At 38.8% G+C, this 17,055-nt stretch overlaps 1 protein-coding gene across 3 annotated transcripts in view; it reads right to left on the bottom strand.

Moving 5' to 3' along the window:
* The window catches only part of tgm5.S (transglutaminase 5 S homeolog), a 30,788-nt gene extending 17,243 nt beyond the window's left edge, over window positions 1-13,545 (bottom strand). For 2 of the 3 annotated variants that reach the window (XR_005964545.1, XM_041578279.1), the window contains exons 1-5: window positions 13,452-13,545; window positions 7,400-7,628; window positions 4,841-5,020; window positions 2,873-3,115; window positions 675-793 (exon numbers count right to left, since the gene is read on the bottom strand). Coding sequence is in view for 2 of the 3 variants with exons in the window: in XM_041578279.1 (XP_041434213.1) it covers window positions 675-793; window positions 2,873-3,115; window positions 4,841-5,020; window positions 7,400-7,409 (552 nt within the window). In the remaining variant the exon portion in view is untranslated. The remainder of the gene's footprint in view (window positions 1-674; window positions 794-2,872; window positions 3,116-4,840; window positions 5,021-7,399; window positions 7,629-13,451) is intronic. The other variant, XM_018237713.2, reaches the window with a different exon arrangement.
* Window positions 13,546-17,055: the final 3,510 nt, after the last annotated feature.

Raw genomic sequence — 17,055 nt, 5'->3', positions numbered from 1 at the left:
GTTTCGAAGTAAAAACAGTTTGAATATTCAACCATTCGATAATCGAAGTACTGCTCTTTAAAAAAAACGTTTTCTTCAATACTTCGTCAAATTAAACCTGCCGAAGTGCCATGTTAGCCTCTGGGGACCTTCTAACGCATTTTTCTACTTTTTTTGTATTCGAAGTAAAATAATTCAATCGATCTCTGAAATCGTTCGAATCGTTCGATCGAGCGATTTTATTTTGACCACAAAACGGTCAAATTCGGTAAAAAAACTTTGACTACGATATTCGAAGTTGAAGTATAGCCATTCGATGGTCGAATTTCGAAGTATATTTCACTTCGAAATTCGACCGTTGATAAATCTGCCCGTAAATGTCACCTTGCAGCTCATGGGATATTTATTTAATATATATCACATCGTGATGACGGCCCAAGTAAAGGAGCTTTATGTTTTTTCATGAACAAAGTCCTTGGAGTGCGGTCTTTTGATTGCGTGCGGTTTTAATTTAAATATCTTCATATTTTACAGAAGGTTCATTATTTAACATAATACTCACGTTTCAGTGAGTCACACAAATTTCATCACGAAGCACAGACTATAAGCAAGGATAATAATTTCTCATGGCTATTGTGTATGATATTTTTATATTTTACAATGGGGGGTTCCTTATTTCCTTTAAATAGACCAACCTGTCCAAAATTCCAAGGGCAGGGGGATATCCAGTTATGGTTTCCTTGATAAACAAATCCGTAGTCGTTCATGATATATTCCTGCCTGTCGGTTTCATTTGCCATGAATACGTCATCATCTGTCAAGCCGAGACAAGAGAGTTTCTGTATTAAACTTTTTGTGGACAGATGAATCAAGTAATTGTAGTGAAAAATCGTTTTATTACCTAGGAATTCTGTTTTCATCAGCAAATGAGATTATTTTAAAAAGGGTGGTAGAAAGAAAGAGAAAAAGCACATTTTGTGTGTAGTCAACCTCAAATTCCTCCTCAAATTGAGAGAAAGCCATGATGGTCTGCCTCTGACATACAAGGGCCATTTCCCCAACTTGTCTTAGGCTGGCAGAGTCATTTAACTCCTACCCCACCTTGTGTTATTGTGAAATAATGGGTTCTGGGAATTGAAGTCCCCTTTTTCATAGCAGGTGGCACAGATTCTCTACAAAGATTTTAAGTCACAGACTCCATCATGTCAGCAGAGAATAGGATTCGGCCTCCCTTGCACAGGGCTAACATGGCCAGAGATCTGTTGATTTGGAGACCTATAATCCACTTCCTCCTATTTTGTTTCAATTATAAAATAAAAAGGTGCCATGGATGTATCATTATCTCTTTTCAGATCTTTTACAATAGTACAGCACAGTGCAGGTGTCACTGTCCCATTTTATTACTTAATACCTATTCTAAAAACCTATTATTACTTAATATAATAATTATTAAAGGAAAAATATACCCCCTTTTTCAAAAAAGCAGACCCATGGGGACAGGGAGCCCGGACCCGGTTCCTATATCGACACTCTTTTCTCTGAAAATGAATGTGCCTACTGCAGTGCTCAGAGAAGGTTGGGTAGGGGGCAGTGGGTAGGTTGCTGTAGACGCCCTCTGAAGATATTTTTGAGGGGTGCCTGGTGCCATGTTGTTACACCGTTGGTTGAGCTTAAGTAAAAAAGGTGCATTAACCCTATAGGGACCATTTCTGACTAAGGGAAAGCACGAGAGCACTTCTGCTCCATAGTGAAAGAGGGTGCATATTGGCTTTGACCTGTTGTTGCTAGCATTCACTGTGACTTCCTAAACTATGTATCGGTATGGCTGCAAGTTAGGGGGCAGGAGGGGATATCTACATACCCACCCCTACAATTTACCCTTATATCTAATGATCAGAGCATACAGTGGGCACCCCAATAAACCCCAATAAGCAGCGCAGCCTAAAATACAAAGTAGGTCCTAAAATTTTAGGTACATTGAGGCCCAAAGAGCCCCCAAAAGGCCCAATAAATAGTGAATTTGTATGGCATCTTGCTGAAGCCCCTCTGGCATTTGCTAGAATCTACAGTCAGTCTGGGCCTGCCAATAAACTATTGACTCTCTGGATCTGTTAGTGTTGGCCATCTGCATCTGGGATTGGTGCAAAAAAAACTGACTAAGTCCATTATGATGATGATAGGAGAAGAATCAGTGTTACAGTTTGACACAGGTTCCAGGGGGCAGTGGGGTGGGAAAAGGATTAAACCTTTCAGTACACCATGGGTAAGGTCTTTAAACGTGGACTGACATTGCCAAAAATGAATATCGGGGATCTGTCAGCATTAACTAAAAAGTTACTTGCAGATTGTGCGTTTGTTTACCATTATGTTGTATCATTAGTAAGTGGCAACCATGAACAAAGAACATAGCTTTATATTTCCAGTCTGGAACTCTCTGCCTGAAAAATGTGTATTTTGTTGTTAAACCAGTTACACTTTTGGGTAAGTCATTGTGCAAAATTCTATGCCCCAGTTGGTATTTAAACTATCTTGAATAAACAAAGAGTAGGTGTGATGAGAGTAATATGTAAATAGTGCGTGTTATGTAGAAATTGTAAAGAATGCTTGAACACATTATCTGCATGCATCACTTGTCATGAGCAGAGAGATACGTTGGAAAATGAAGCTGTGTGTTTAATTCCAAACAAATATAATACAATAACATGCAAATTCCATTTATCTCAACCAACAATTACAACCGCTGTCTGCTCCACAACAATGCTTGTTTTTCACAAAATTTTAACCATACCTGATCTTTAATGAAAAACAGTCTGTCTGCGGTTTTCCTCAGACCTGCTGCAGAGTCAATAAAATGGGATGTTTATAAAAATAGTTAAACTATACAAGCTATTACCTGCACACCAAGGGTTGAAGAGTAACATAAATGTCCCCAGATTGTAGTTGGTGGTTTTGGTCCCGCTGCTAATTTGCATCTTTAGTTGATATTGTCCAATAATAGCGGTATGGGGTGAATGTATAATGAGGACTGTAGAGTTAGATCCATTGTTCTCCAGTGCAGCACTCCACATTGTTTTGTTTAAAGCCTTTGATAAAGGGAATATGGCCTTTGTCCCAGCAGATTCATCAGGCCAAGGACCTTTTCATTGAAAAAGCATTGACAGAATGTTAGAAAATTCCCACTCTGTCCACTTACAAACCAGACCCTCTTCCCCCCAGTTGCCTGCTCGCTGATGTGACAGTGTAGCAAAATGGCTGGAACTTGGTGTAGAAGAGGTGCCCCCCCCATGGCATAGGCATGTGCCTCATCTACCTACCCCTAGTTCCAGCCCTGGTAGCTGCTGTTAGAAGCTTGTACTCTTCTACACTGGCATTACAAACCCACGGCAAATAAAGACACAATCAAACTTGCTCTTGCTTGAAAAGTGGAAAGAGAGCCACCCACAGGTAAGTATTAAAGATCACGGATTATAGTGATGGGTGAATTTGTCCCGTTTCGCTTTGGCGAAAAATTTGCAAAACACATTGAAGTCAATGGGCGTCCGAATAATTTTGACGCGTAACAATTTTTATGCGTGCGACTATTCTGACTTGCGCCATAAATTTTCGAATGCGGCAGAACTTTGTGAATTTATTCGCCGGTGGCAAAACATGGAAATTCGTCATGAATTTGCACCTGCCAAATTTACTCGCCCATCACTAATTGGTTACACTATATATAGAGGGGTTTCCTGCAAATGAGCTTGAAATCAGAGTGGCCTGACCCTTTGAAATGGCGAGAAGACAAGTTTCAATGAATCACATGAACAAGTGACAATTATAACTAAAGATGACCTTAGGGACAATGTGTAATTCTTGACTCGGGTATGCTATTTATATAGGCAATACAGAAGAAGATACCACGGGGCAAATTTATTAAGGGTCGAATTGAAAATTTGCATTTTCGTTTTTATGGTCAAAACTGTCAAATTCGACTAGGGAATTACAAAAAATGTAATTAGATTTTCGAGATTTATCATAATCTGGCCCTTAGAATTCAAATTCGACTATTCGCCACCTAAAACCTTCCGGATTGCTGTACAGGTATGGGACCTCTTATCCAGAATGCTCGGGACCTGGGGTTTTCCGGATAATGGATCTCTCCGTAATTTGGATCTTCATGCCTTAAGTCTACTAGAAATTCATTTAAACATTAAATAAAGCCAATAGGCTGGTTTTGCTTCCAATAAGGATTAATTAATAATTATATCTTAGTTTGGATCAAGTGCAAGCTACTGTTTTATTATTACAGAGAAAAAGGAAATCATTTTTAAAAATTTGGATTATTTGGATAAAATGGAATCTATGGGAGACAGCCATTCCGTAATTCAGAGCTTTCTGGATATAGGGTTTCCGGATCAGGGATACTATACCTGTATAAGTTAATGGCAGAGGTCCAGTGTGCAATTTGGAGATGTTTGCAGCCTTCCTGACATTCAAGTTTTTTTCAGAGAAAAAACTGGAATCGAGTTTGATCGAATCCAAATCGAGTTTTCGACTCAGTAAAATTCGTCCGATTTCAAGATAAATAATCGACTGTTCGAATTTCGAGTAAAATCGAATCATGTGAGTTAAAAAAAACTCACATGAATTCGAAGTTCGGATATTGATAAATTTGCCTCCCCATGTACAGAGTGGGAGCTATTAAATACTGCTTGTGCCATTGACAATATTGTCCAGACATTTTACTTTATTTTATAAAGGAAATATGAGAATGAATAAGCAGTAACCATATTTATGGCATATTTTTATTTTACTTGATACAATTTCAAGACTTAATAGGTGTATTGATTGATTCCCTGTAAATATAATTTGAGTAACTTGCCTGTTTCCACAAGGAAGATGACATTGTCCTGTCCTGGTTGAAAGCCCCTTGCTTTAAAGTGAACGGTAATAAAGAATGGTTGTCCTCTTCTAACAAAGAGACGACTGTCTCCCGTTTCATTCGTATGGTGGGCTGTATTATTTCTTTTAATTTGAAAATCGGAGAAAGCAATCTCTGGGACTTTGCAAGAAAAACCAAAATAGAGTCAGTCATGGTTATTGTTGGATCAAGATTCGACATCGTATCAGATCATTTGTTTTATGCATTTAGTGACAAACAGGTCTTCCTGGGAACCCATGCAGCAAACCCCCATGCAGCACGTTGTTGTAGCAATAGGTCCAACGCATACATTACTAGATCATTGTTGTTTTTAGTATTTGGGAGGTCAGAAGCTGTTTTACACTGCTAATTTGCTCCTCCAAGGACTCGTCTCTGTTTTATTTAAAGTAATGTGGGACATAGTATTGTTGTACTCTTCCTACTTGACTCTTAGCTTAAAGGAGAACTAAACCCTAAAATTGAATAATGCTTAAAATGCCATATTTTATATAATGAACTTATTGCACCAGCCTAAAGTTTCAGTTTGTCAATAGCAGCAATGATCCAGGACTTTAGACTTGTCACAGTGGAAAGTGTCTGCGACACTCACCTGCTCAGTGGGCTCTGAGCAGCTGTTGAGAAGCTAAGCTTAGGGGTCGTCATAAATTATCAAACAGAAAATGAGGTTTGCCTGTAATATAAGCTGATGCTACAGGGCTGATTATTAAATTCTGATGCCAATTGCACTGGTTTCTGTGTTGCCAAGTAGTAATTATCTGTATTAATTACTAATCAGACTTATATTGTGACATTTCTATTCTATGTGTACAGTAAGAGTGGGTCCCTAAGCTCAGTAAGTGACAGCAGCACAGAGCATAAAAGAAGATGGGGAGCTACTGGGGCATCTTTGGAGACACAAATCATTACTACTAAAGGGCTGTGGTTGCCTTGGGCTGGTACAGAAGCACAAAACATAATGTACAACATTTCCACCCACTTCTTTAGTTAGGCTTTAGTTCTCCTTTAACTACTGTCCTCTAATCTTCTGCACTCTTCTCTGCCTTATTGTACTCCACTGTATTCTAATTCTCTCTGTTGTACTCTGTTCTACTCTTATATATATATGTACTTTTCTTTGCCTGATCTGCTGCAACAGGTTCATGAATGTGCAGGTGCTATGCATTCTCTCCCATTTGAAAAGCTGGAATATTATTTGTGGCACTTCTCTTTACAAAACATGGTAGTAAGTAGTAAGTATGGTAGTCTCTTTCTCAGTAGTTGAAGTACTGTTTCAGAGATAGATAAGTCTGACCTGCACTCACTATTGGTCTTTTGCTCACTCCCAAGTAATTATTAGAAAAAGGAATACAACCACAGCCAGTACTTCCAATTGTTCATTTACATCGGTTTAGACTCATGGGTAGATCATAAGGCATGACTTAAGGTGGCCTACAGAAATTTTGAACAGAAGTTGCAATTTGTAATACCTTAAGTCTGTATTCTGGACATTTACATGTTTAGGTTTATAGAAAATAAAAGCAATGAAAATGACACTGGTTTCATGTGCTATTTGATAACTGAGTTGTCTAAGGAAATGCACAAGTTCATTATTTAAAATGGCAAGTATTGACTGAAACCCTTAAGTTGCAGTGGAACTCACTTTTCTCTACTCCTGCACCAAGATTTATTGTATAAATAAGTAGGTCAGTCTGCTGCAGCCACAGGTCACAGTCAGGACCCACAGTGCATAGTTAACCAATGTCAGCCTCTTGTCACACAATGACAACTGAACCAAGAGACAATGATGTACAAGTGGATCTCACGCAGATATATGCAGAGTTAACATATTGTTAACATAGTTCTTAATATCTAAACATTTTGCATGTTTCCCCGTTTTCCCATATTTTATCTTATTTATTTATTCTGTCTTTCACAGTCGTATAAATCAAGCACATTTGATTTCTTATGTTTTATTGCATTTCTGTTTCAGCCACAGATGGAGCTGACTATATTATTGTAATATTGTCCATGTGATATATGGCACATCATTTTGTTTCATTAGGAAAATGGGTCTGGCTAAGTGCCGAATAAGTATTTATTTCTCGTGCCTTACCCCATTGCCATTGCACAAACGCAATTCTTGAAATTAAAAAAAGAAATTATTCTTATTTATATATATATATATATATATATATATATATATATATATATATATATATATATATATATATATATATAAATATATATATATATATTTATTTTATTTTTTTAAATTAGATTTTGTTAGTTTCCCCCTAAAGTTACTATATTAAACACCATATACATAGGCACAATTACCAACTTTATTTCTTGATGAGTGTGTTCCACTGAGTTAAATACAGCTTTCATATAGAACACACTCTAAAGCTGTCCACCTGTCTGTCAGAGATACAGTATAACATGCTCTATTGTAACATGTTTAGCACAGGAGACTGTATTATTGTTATTGTTTCTCATTTCTGCATACAGTTCAATACAAACCTGCAGTCATTGTGTCCTGCTTTCTTCTGCTCTCTCTACTTGTCTCAGCTGTTTGTTCTGCCTATATCCTTGACTCCTCTTCCTCCCGTCCTTGCTTCCTCTGCTTCTCTGCCTCGTACCTTATGCTTTCTCTGGTGCTGCTGCCTTTATTCCCTCTGTGTCTTGTTTGTTCCTTTACTTTATGGCTTTCCTCAAGCAGATTTCTAGGTGCCTCTCAGCTTCATTACGGCTGTTAAAAAAATGTATAAAACAAAACAAGGTGGAGCAAAAGGAGTCGTCATAACCTGGTTTCTGAGTTTATAACTTGTTTGCTGACTTCGGAGCTTTTTTAATCATGGGAATGCTTTCTTGTTAATGGGAAGACAGTGATAGTCATAGGGACACATTTACTAAGGGTCGAATATCAAGGGTTAATAAACCCTCGAATTCGACCCTACAAGAAAAAAATCCTACGAATTCGAATATCAAATCCATCAATCAACGAATATTCCTTCGATCAGCCATAGGCTAACATTGTACCTCGGTAGGTTTAAACTACCGAAGTATGTAGTCAAAGTTTTTTTTTAAAGAGACAGTACTTTGACTATCGAATGGTCGAATAGTCAAACGATTTTTAGCTTAAATCATTCAAATCGAAGTCGAAGGTCGTAGTAGCCTATTCGATGGTCGAAGTACCTAAAAAAATACTTCGAAATTCAAAGGTTTTTACTTCGAATCCTTCACTCGAGCTTAGTAAATGTGCCCCATAGTGTGATCGTTTGGTGGTTGTTGATTTCTATATATCCCACAACCTAAAATGGGATTTTCACCTGATCATGTGTATCAGTAAAGTACTGCCATATGGGTTATTCAAACTTAAAGGGGTTGTTTACCTTTGAATTAACTTTGAGTAAGACATAGAGAATGATATTCTGAGACAATTTGCAATTGGTTTTCATTTTTTATTATTTAGCTTTTTATTCTACAGCTTTCTACTTTGCAATGTCAACAAACTGATCGCTAGAGTCCAAATTCCCCGAGCAACCATGCATTCATTTAAATGAGAATATGAATAGACGAGGGTCGGAATAGAAAAATGTGTAATAAATAGTAGCAATAGCAATAACAATAAGGGGCCCATTCATTAAGTTCGAGTGAAGGAATAGAAGAAAAAAAACTTAAAATTTCGAAGTGTTTTTTTGGCTACTTCGACCATCGAATGGGCTACTTCGACTACGATTTCGAATCAAATGACTCGAACTAAAAATCGGTCGACTATTCGACCATTCGATAGTCGAAGTACTGTCTCTTTAAGAAAAAACTTCGACCCCCTAGTTTGCCACCTAAAAGCTACTGAGCTCAATGTTAGCCTATGGGGAAGGTCCCCATAGGCTTGCCTAACTTTATTTGGTCGAAGGAAAATCCTTCGATCGTTGGATTAAAATCCTTCGAATCATTCGATTCGAAGGATTTAATCGTTTGATTGACCAATGGAAAGTTGCTTAGAATTGTCCATTCTATAACAAACTAAAAGTTAACTTGAAGGTGAACCACCCCTTTAATAAGTTATTCCCAAGGGGTGCAAAATATTTTAGTGGGTGCTTCCAGATAAATACAAAGTAAGCATACATGCTTGAAAGATGCTACATCAATCATAGCTCAGAGCTATACATATTTGTAATGTCCACAATTGTCTGATGGAGAATTTATCATGTTTTCACTTTTCATTGTCATTCATTTGCCATTTCCATGTGTGCATGTTAGGACAGGGAGTAGTTCAGAAAGTAATACCCACCCACAATACTTTTACAGTATTACAGTACTGTATTTACAGTACAATAGGTACGTATAGGTAGTAGTATAGGTACGATTCAAGATTTTCACATAAACCATTTCACATGTAAAGCTTTTGTTGTTGTTACATTCTTATATTAGAGTGCTTTGCGGAGACATCAATGATTCACATTCATCCCTGCCCCTCTGGAGCTAATTTCACCCTCAAGCACATACGTTCACACTATGGCCGAATTAATCAGCAACTTTTACAGCAGTTGTAGACATGATTTTATGACAATTTTGTGTTGCTAAATGCTTTATATGACAGCTGCATATAGCTTTATTTTGCAGGGAAGTCATTCATCCCTGCTAATTCACACGCAAGCACACACACATGCACACGTAGGAGCACACTATGGCCAAATTAATCAGCAACCAGTTAGCCTACCAGAATGGCCAGTTAAACTTCTGGCAAGTGTGGGAGCCCATAAGAAAAACAAAGGTGCATATACTCCTTGGTCATGATTAAAACCCCAGAACAACAATGCTGCATCCAGCTATTGTAACCAATGAGCAACCATTTGGAAAATACAGCTGCCTGATATTATTATTAAAAAATGCTTTACCATTTATGAGAAAGAACTTTAATATGTAAGTTCTCCCCGTGTCTGCATAGGTTTCCTCCAGGTTTCTCTGGTTTCCTCCAACGTTCCAAAAACCAACATGCAGGTTCATGGATGTTCAAGAGCTGCTCACTCCCCTTACCGGACCTGAGGGGTGCAACGCTAGGGCAAAGGGGCAAATTCATTACTGTTACTTACTGGCGAATTTGCGCAACGGACTTACGCAAATTCACTGACACGCGAATGATTCTGAACGCTACCTTTTACGCCAGACTTCCTTCGCCACCTCAGACCAGGCGAAGTGCAATAGAGTAGATAGGGATTGCTTTAAAAACAGTTAAAAAATTTTCTAAGTCCCAAAAAACGCTGGCGTTTTTTTATTTTTTATGGGTGATAGACTGAAAAAGATTGAAACATTTTTTGGGGCTCCCCTCCTTCCCCCCTACATTTCCTAACTCATGGCACCTTAACTATACAGTGGGCACATGTGTAGGGCAAAATAAAAATTTTATTTGCTGTTTTGAAGGTTTCCCAGGCTTGTGTAGTGATGCTATATATATCTCCATTGTAACTTCAATTTGGCGCCGTATGCAAATTAACCATCGCTAGCGTAACTTTGCTTTGCGAATTAACGCTAGTGCAACTTCGCAACCTTAAGCTTCCCCTGAGTGCAACTTTGGATTTTAGTGAATTTGCGTAGCGCTGGCAAAAATACGACTGGTGAAGTGCAGCGAAGCGTGGGGAAACGGACGCTGGCGCAACAACGATTCTTAGTGAATGTCCCACAAAGAGTGCAGTTGTGTTGGCTCTTAATAAAATTGACCATTGTGTGAATGGGATGGGGCCTGTAAGCTCCACTGGGATAGAGGAAGGCCAAATAGTATTAATGCCCAAGGTAATACTCCATTCTTTGCAGATGCCCCACAAGCTAATCTGTACTCTCAACACTCCCCACGACCATCTACTTTTCCTCCAATACTTCTGACATAACATTCCTCTCCCCATCTCAGCTGTCACTCACTCTCTTACTTCTCTATATACTGATCATAACTGTGCCCCCCCGTCAGCTACTATGCCCTAGGGCAAGGGTAGGCAATCCAAGGCTCCGGAGCCTCATGCGGCTCTTCATCCTGCTTGCTGCGGCTCAATCTTGTCATCATCTATACAGCCCTCGCACCTGCTGGCGGCTTCATGAGTGTGAGACCGCGGTTAGCTTACAGTGGTCGCACACTCAGGAAGCCGCCAGCAGGTGCGAGGGCTGTATAGACATCCCAGGAGTGACAGGCAAGATGATTCATCATGGTCCTTACTGCGGTCACACACTCAAGACAAGAGAGGGAAGATCAGCATGGAGCTTCAGAAACAGTAGTCACATTAAACAGATGAGAACACTAGCATTTAATAGAGCTATTCAGTGTTTAATTTATTTCAAAGAAGGCCTACACATACACATTGCACTTCTGTTTGTTGTATTCTGTTGTTGTAACAGTTAAAATGAAAAAAAGGTTAATACTTTTAGAAGTTTATAAGCTGTGTTATGTTTTGCGGCTCCAGACTATTTTTCTTTAGCGGAAGAGGGGGGGGGGGCAAAATGGCTCTTTTGATAGTAAAGGTTGCTGACCCCTGCCCTAGGGACATGTGTTCCATGCTGACCCCTAGTTTAAACCATCCCATATCTGGCCAGTCCTACACTGAATTTTCATCTGATTCATTAAGAATTCTATTGCTTCATTATACATTATACACATGGACTAAGTTTTATCTGCAAATTTTTTGCTGCTTTCAAGGTTAAAGCTCTCAAACATGGTTGCCCTTTTATTGGCCACCACTGGGATAATCTGGCTGTAGCTGGAGAGGATGGGAGCTACAACATGGAGCTGGCCACTGCTCCTGAATAAATTATAACAAACAAGGGAAAGTTGTGCTCACCACTAATTTTTAAACCATTAAAGGGATACTGTCATGGGAAAAAAAGTTTTTTTTCAAAATGAATCAGTTAATAGTGCTGATCCAGCAGAATTCTGCACTAAAATCGATTTCTCAAAAGAGCAAACAGATTTTTTTATATTCAATTTTGAAATCTGACATGGGGCTAGACATATTGTCAATTTCCCAGCTGCCCCAAGTCATGTGACTTGTGCTCTGATAAACTTCAATCACTCTTTACTGCTGTACTGCAAGTTGGAGTGATATCACCCCCTCCCTTTCCCCCCCCCCAGCAGCCAAACAAAAGAACAATGGGAAGGTAACCAGATAGTAGCTCCCTAACACAAGATAACAGCTGCCTGGTAAATCTAAGAACAGCACTCAATAGTAAAAACCCATGTCTCACTGAGACACATTCAGTTACATTGAGAAGGAAAAACAGCAGCCTGCCAGAAAGCATTTCTCTCCTAAAGTGCAGGCACAAGTCACATGACCAGTGGCGGCTGGGAAATTGACAAAATGTCTAGCCCCATGTCAGATTTCAAAATTAAATATAAAAAAATCTGTTTGCTCTTTTGAGAAATGGATTTCAGTGCAGAATTCTGGAGCAGCACTATTAACTGATGCGTTTTGAAATTTTTTTTTTCCCATGACAGTATCCCTTTAAGCGGGGTGCAATGAGGCTGTGACCACAAAAGGCTTTCGGGGAGATTAGTCGCCTGAAGAAGAGGCGATTTGTCAACGGGCGACTAAACCTCCCTGAATCTTAGCGTGTGCACTTACTCTTAAACAAAACAGGGATTGTTTGTCCATATGTTGCAATATATTTAAGCTGGCCAACTACATCAAAGTCATCCCCGGTGTGGCCAGTTTCTACTCTCAACTTGCATCTGAGTCATTAAGAATTCTATTGCTTCATTATACAGTTTACAAAGGGACTAAGTGAATTTTGTGGTCACAACCTCATTGCACCCACGCTTAATGTTTTTTAAGAATTTGTGGTGCGCACAACTTTCCCTTGTTTGTTAGAAGCTATATAAATACCAGAAAATAGATAAAAATATGTTGCCACTGCCAATCGGGTTTACAGATCTTCCCTATGATGTGGCAGTAAAATCACAATAGTGCCAAAGGACTAAATACCAAGCCCCTTGCACAATTGCCATGAAATATCTTTTCCATTTACTTTATTAAACTGCATCCTTGCGCTACAACCTTGCCCACAAACAGTGTTCTCTGTAACTACATTTTTGGCATCTTTGTTTTCATGGCAAGTAACCATAGTAATGAACTTAACCCCCAACAACTGTAAACCAGCAACATTTTCTATTCTTCATTATACAGTACTCCTCCACCAAACAGCTTCAGGCAAAGTTCTGTAAGTTCCAACATGTTCCAGAATTGTGCTGTCATTGCACTGGTAGATCATTACGCAATAATTACTTTATTCTCACATCATCATATTCCTTTTTTAAACTATTGCAGCTATTCTCAATTGTCTACTCAATACACATAAAAGATTTTGAGATTTGTAGTGCAGATGCCATGCCAAATTATAGCAGTGCAGTTGCCTAAAGGCATAGAGCTCATCGCTTTAATTAGTTTACAGGATCACATAAGAGCTTCTCGTCAAGTTCTAATATTGCAGAGTGATAACCCTGCCCTGTAGGTCTGGGATTTGCAGTACAACTAAGAAACATATCTGTGTAAATGGCTTTTTCACCAGTGTAAAGAGTAGTTTAAAGTACCTTTGCTCCAGAACTCGACCTGTAGTGCTTCTTTAGAAATTGCTATGATATAGATATATATATATATGGACTTGAAACTCTCACACACATGCTCTAGGTGAATTTCCCAGGGGAGATTTGTGGGAGTTCCTGGTCTATCTCAGAGGGTGGAGCAATGAATACACACAACATTTTTTTTACAGGAGAAGATGATGACAAATCCAATTAATGGCATGGTGCCCTCAAACACAGAAACAGCTGTCTAAAAATCTTTAAAACATTTTTGCCCACAAACCTTCCTAGCAAGGTCCATTAGAACACATGACTTTTTCCAAATTTAGACCCAGACTGTTTTACTGGTTAATTGGTTAATAAAAGCTTCTGTATAAATGAAGTAAAGAAAACTAAGACTTAGAACTGCCTAGCAATTGGGCAATGGATTTCGCTGGACATCAATAGCAAGAACTAGACAGGTGTAGGTAGGAACAGCAAGGTTTTTCTATCTGTGTGTATGGGGGGGGACATGGAAGGTGAAGATGGGATGGCACAGTCTTTCCTGACTTTAGTCCCTCAGTTTGGAATTAATGAGCTCTGGAAAACATCATAGCAGTCTGTAGGAGTAATAAGTCTAAAGCAATGAGACTTGCAAAGTATTCTTTGAAACATTTCATGACTCATCTTCAGTTCAGCTATGTGGTATGGAATTCCCCAGAATCTGTTATGGTGGCCATTATTATAATAACATATATCATATCTAATACATGGCTGTATACCACTTTAAGCTAAGTCTCTTTCTTGAATAATATTCTATAATATTCTAAGTCAGCATGACATGAGTAGAAAGTCCCCAAACTTCCATCAGGCTTATCATCTTTAGTAAACATCCCCTAAGTTAATGATAACCAAATTCAGGAACAAAACCATTAGACAGAACTAGGTGAACGGTCATGTCATATTTGTTGTTTCTAAACCTAAATACTCTTCTCTAATTGGTTATGGTGGGAAACCACCCTAACCCACCTTAAAGCATAAATCATTAACTAATTCTGTATGTACTCCACCTACAAATAAATGGTCTGTCCACCAATATGGTAGAACAGAACAAATAAGACTCCTGGTCTGTGTCTGTTCTCTTGCATGCAATCTTCCTGCAGCTGACATCCCTTCTTGTACTTGGATGATCCTAACACATCTTAACTCACTGAGATTAATATGGTCACTAACATCCAATTGCAATGATTCCATTAAACTTTTTCAGGTAGGTGTTAGCTGAAACCTTGTGGCAGGTGCTACATGTCTTAAAGTGTGAATGCTTATGATATTACTGAGGGTAAAGATGTTAATTTATCATTGTATGTTGATGACAAGCATTGTTGCAAGCCCCTGCTCTGTTGTTGGTTGTTCCAATGTGGCATAAATGACCTTCTGCACGCATATTTCAAAACTTTTGTTTTGATCCAAAATATGTACATTGCTGTACTCAAAGTGCAATCTGTTCACAGCACATTTTACTTTTGTGGCGAAGTCACAACAGGTGGCTAATGCAAGGACCAGTAATAATTTTGTAAATGTATGACATGCATCACCCAGCAAGATGAACTCAATGGGGGTTACACTAAGAACAAATGTATTGATAGGAATGTCAAAAAAAGACATCAAAATAGTGATTTTTTCGTGAAACTCGACTCTTACTCTAGGGCTAGTCTAACCCTAGGGGGGCATTCCATATACCAGCCTTGAAGCACCATTTACCTCCTACCCCCCACGAGGGGAGTCCAAAAGAATTGTCATGGCCATTATAAACCAAGAAGGAAGCATTTACCATCTGCTCCAATGGTTACCTCTCCACCCCCTAGACCAGTGATTCCCAACCTTTTTTACCCATGGGCTACATTCAAATGTAAAAAAAGTTGGAGAGCAATACATTCATGAGGGTATCAATTATGGACTGTGATTAACTCTTAGTAGCCTTTATATGGACTGCAAGACTACAGGAGGTCCTGGTTGGCAGTGCACCTTGCTTTTATGCAACCAAAACTTGCCTCCAAGGCTAACATTCAAAAAAAAGCATCTGCTTTGAGGCAACTGAGAGCAACATTCAATGGGTTGGTGAGCAACATGTTGCCCCCAAGCTACTGGTTGGGGATCACTGCTCTAGACACGCCAACAGCTAGATGGAGCTACCATTCTATCCACCCACTCCTTAACAGACCAGCCCTCTATATAAGGCCATCTGAAAAAAATAAAAGAAATTACAAAACAGTTCAAGAGCAAATATACTTTTGAAAGAGGGTTTATGTTTTATTTTAGGGTTATGACATTTAAGTCCCACTAGCAGACCTTGGTTTGGCAGGATGAAGGAGGATAGCTCTTTGGGAGTTAAACACAATAATTTCAATGAGCAACAATTTGCTGTTCCGAATAGTCTTATAAAACTATAGCAGGGTAAATCTTGTAAATTTTTCTATTATTAAGCTAATTATCTGTTATGGGGTCCTAACAAATATAACAATACAGGTAAGACTGAGGTTATATATCCAAAAATCACTGATGCATTTGAAGAGAGAATGAGTAGAGAGTGACAGACACCAGTGGAACACCAGTGGACTTTGTGTATTGCTAGAACCAGGGGTCTGGTTCTACCTTCAGGAACCACTAGTCCTTAAAAGGTTTAATGACAATCAAGAAGAAAGCAGAACAAGGCTACAAGCAAGCTACTACTTAAAAACAGAAACAAACAGAATTGTCAGGTAATAAGACAAACCCGAAGATAGGCTTGGGCTTAGAAAGGGTCAACAGGCAGGCAATTGCAGTCATAATAGTGCAAAACAAACAAGTGGTTAAAAAGTCTAAAAGTCCAAGTTTAGGAATGTGTCAGGAAAAAAAACATATAAGCAGGCAGAACAGGCTAGGATCAATACCAAAGATTAGGGTAAGTATAACAGCAATTTAACAGGAGCACCAATCAAGTGCAAACTGACCACCAGTGCACCAGCACCAAAGAACAGTGTCTGGGCCCATATTGACTTCCTAGTTAGGACACAAGGGTGCTCACAGCACAGGGCCAGCAGGGGTTAAGTGGCACCATTGTCAGGTCCAAGTCAGCATCAAGAGCCCCCAACATCACATTGAATTCTACTAAATACTATAGTTCAGGAAGTGACCCTGGTAAACAGTACATGTTAAGTATCACATGATGGGCTCTGGCTCTGACTTGAGGAGTGCGAAACGCGTAGGGTAGAAGGAGATGTTAATATACTGTTAATTTTTCTACAAATAAAATTATTTTTTAACTGAATTCCTTTGGTCCTGTGGATCCATTTTGAGTGCCGGTCAGCTCTGCTTCCATATTCGATAATATGGCATTGACAGGTTTGAATGTTTTACCAATATAAAGCAAAATGACTGATGATATCTGAGATCAACAGCAACTTTTACTGGACTGTGACAAATAGATTGGCTGAGCTTTTTATGGTATGTCTTTGTGTAGACTACTGAATTTATTTCCAGGATTTAATTCAGTAAAGAAATCTACAATTCAAGGATAATTAAGGGAAAATTAATGCAAAACTAATGGATGGTAGGCCATAATTATGTTTCAGACACACTAAGAAACTAGACCTAT

This window comes from Xenopus laevis, chromosome 9_10S, assembly GCF_017654675.1.
Source record: "Xenopus laevis strain J_2021 chromosome 9_10S, Xenopus_laevis_v10.1, whole genome shotgun sequence".
NCBI classification, from domain to species: domain Eukaryota; kingdom Metazoa; phylum Chordata; class Amphibia; order Anura; family Pipidae; genus Xenopus; species Xenopus laevis.
The sequence above is the reverse complement of the archived record's forward strand: the minus strand, read 5'-3'. Positions and strand labels throughout refer to the sequence as shown.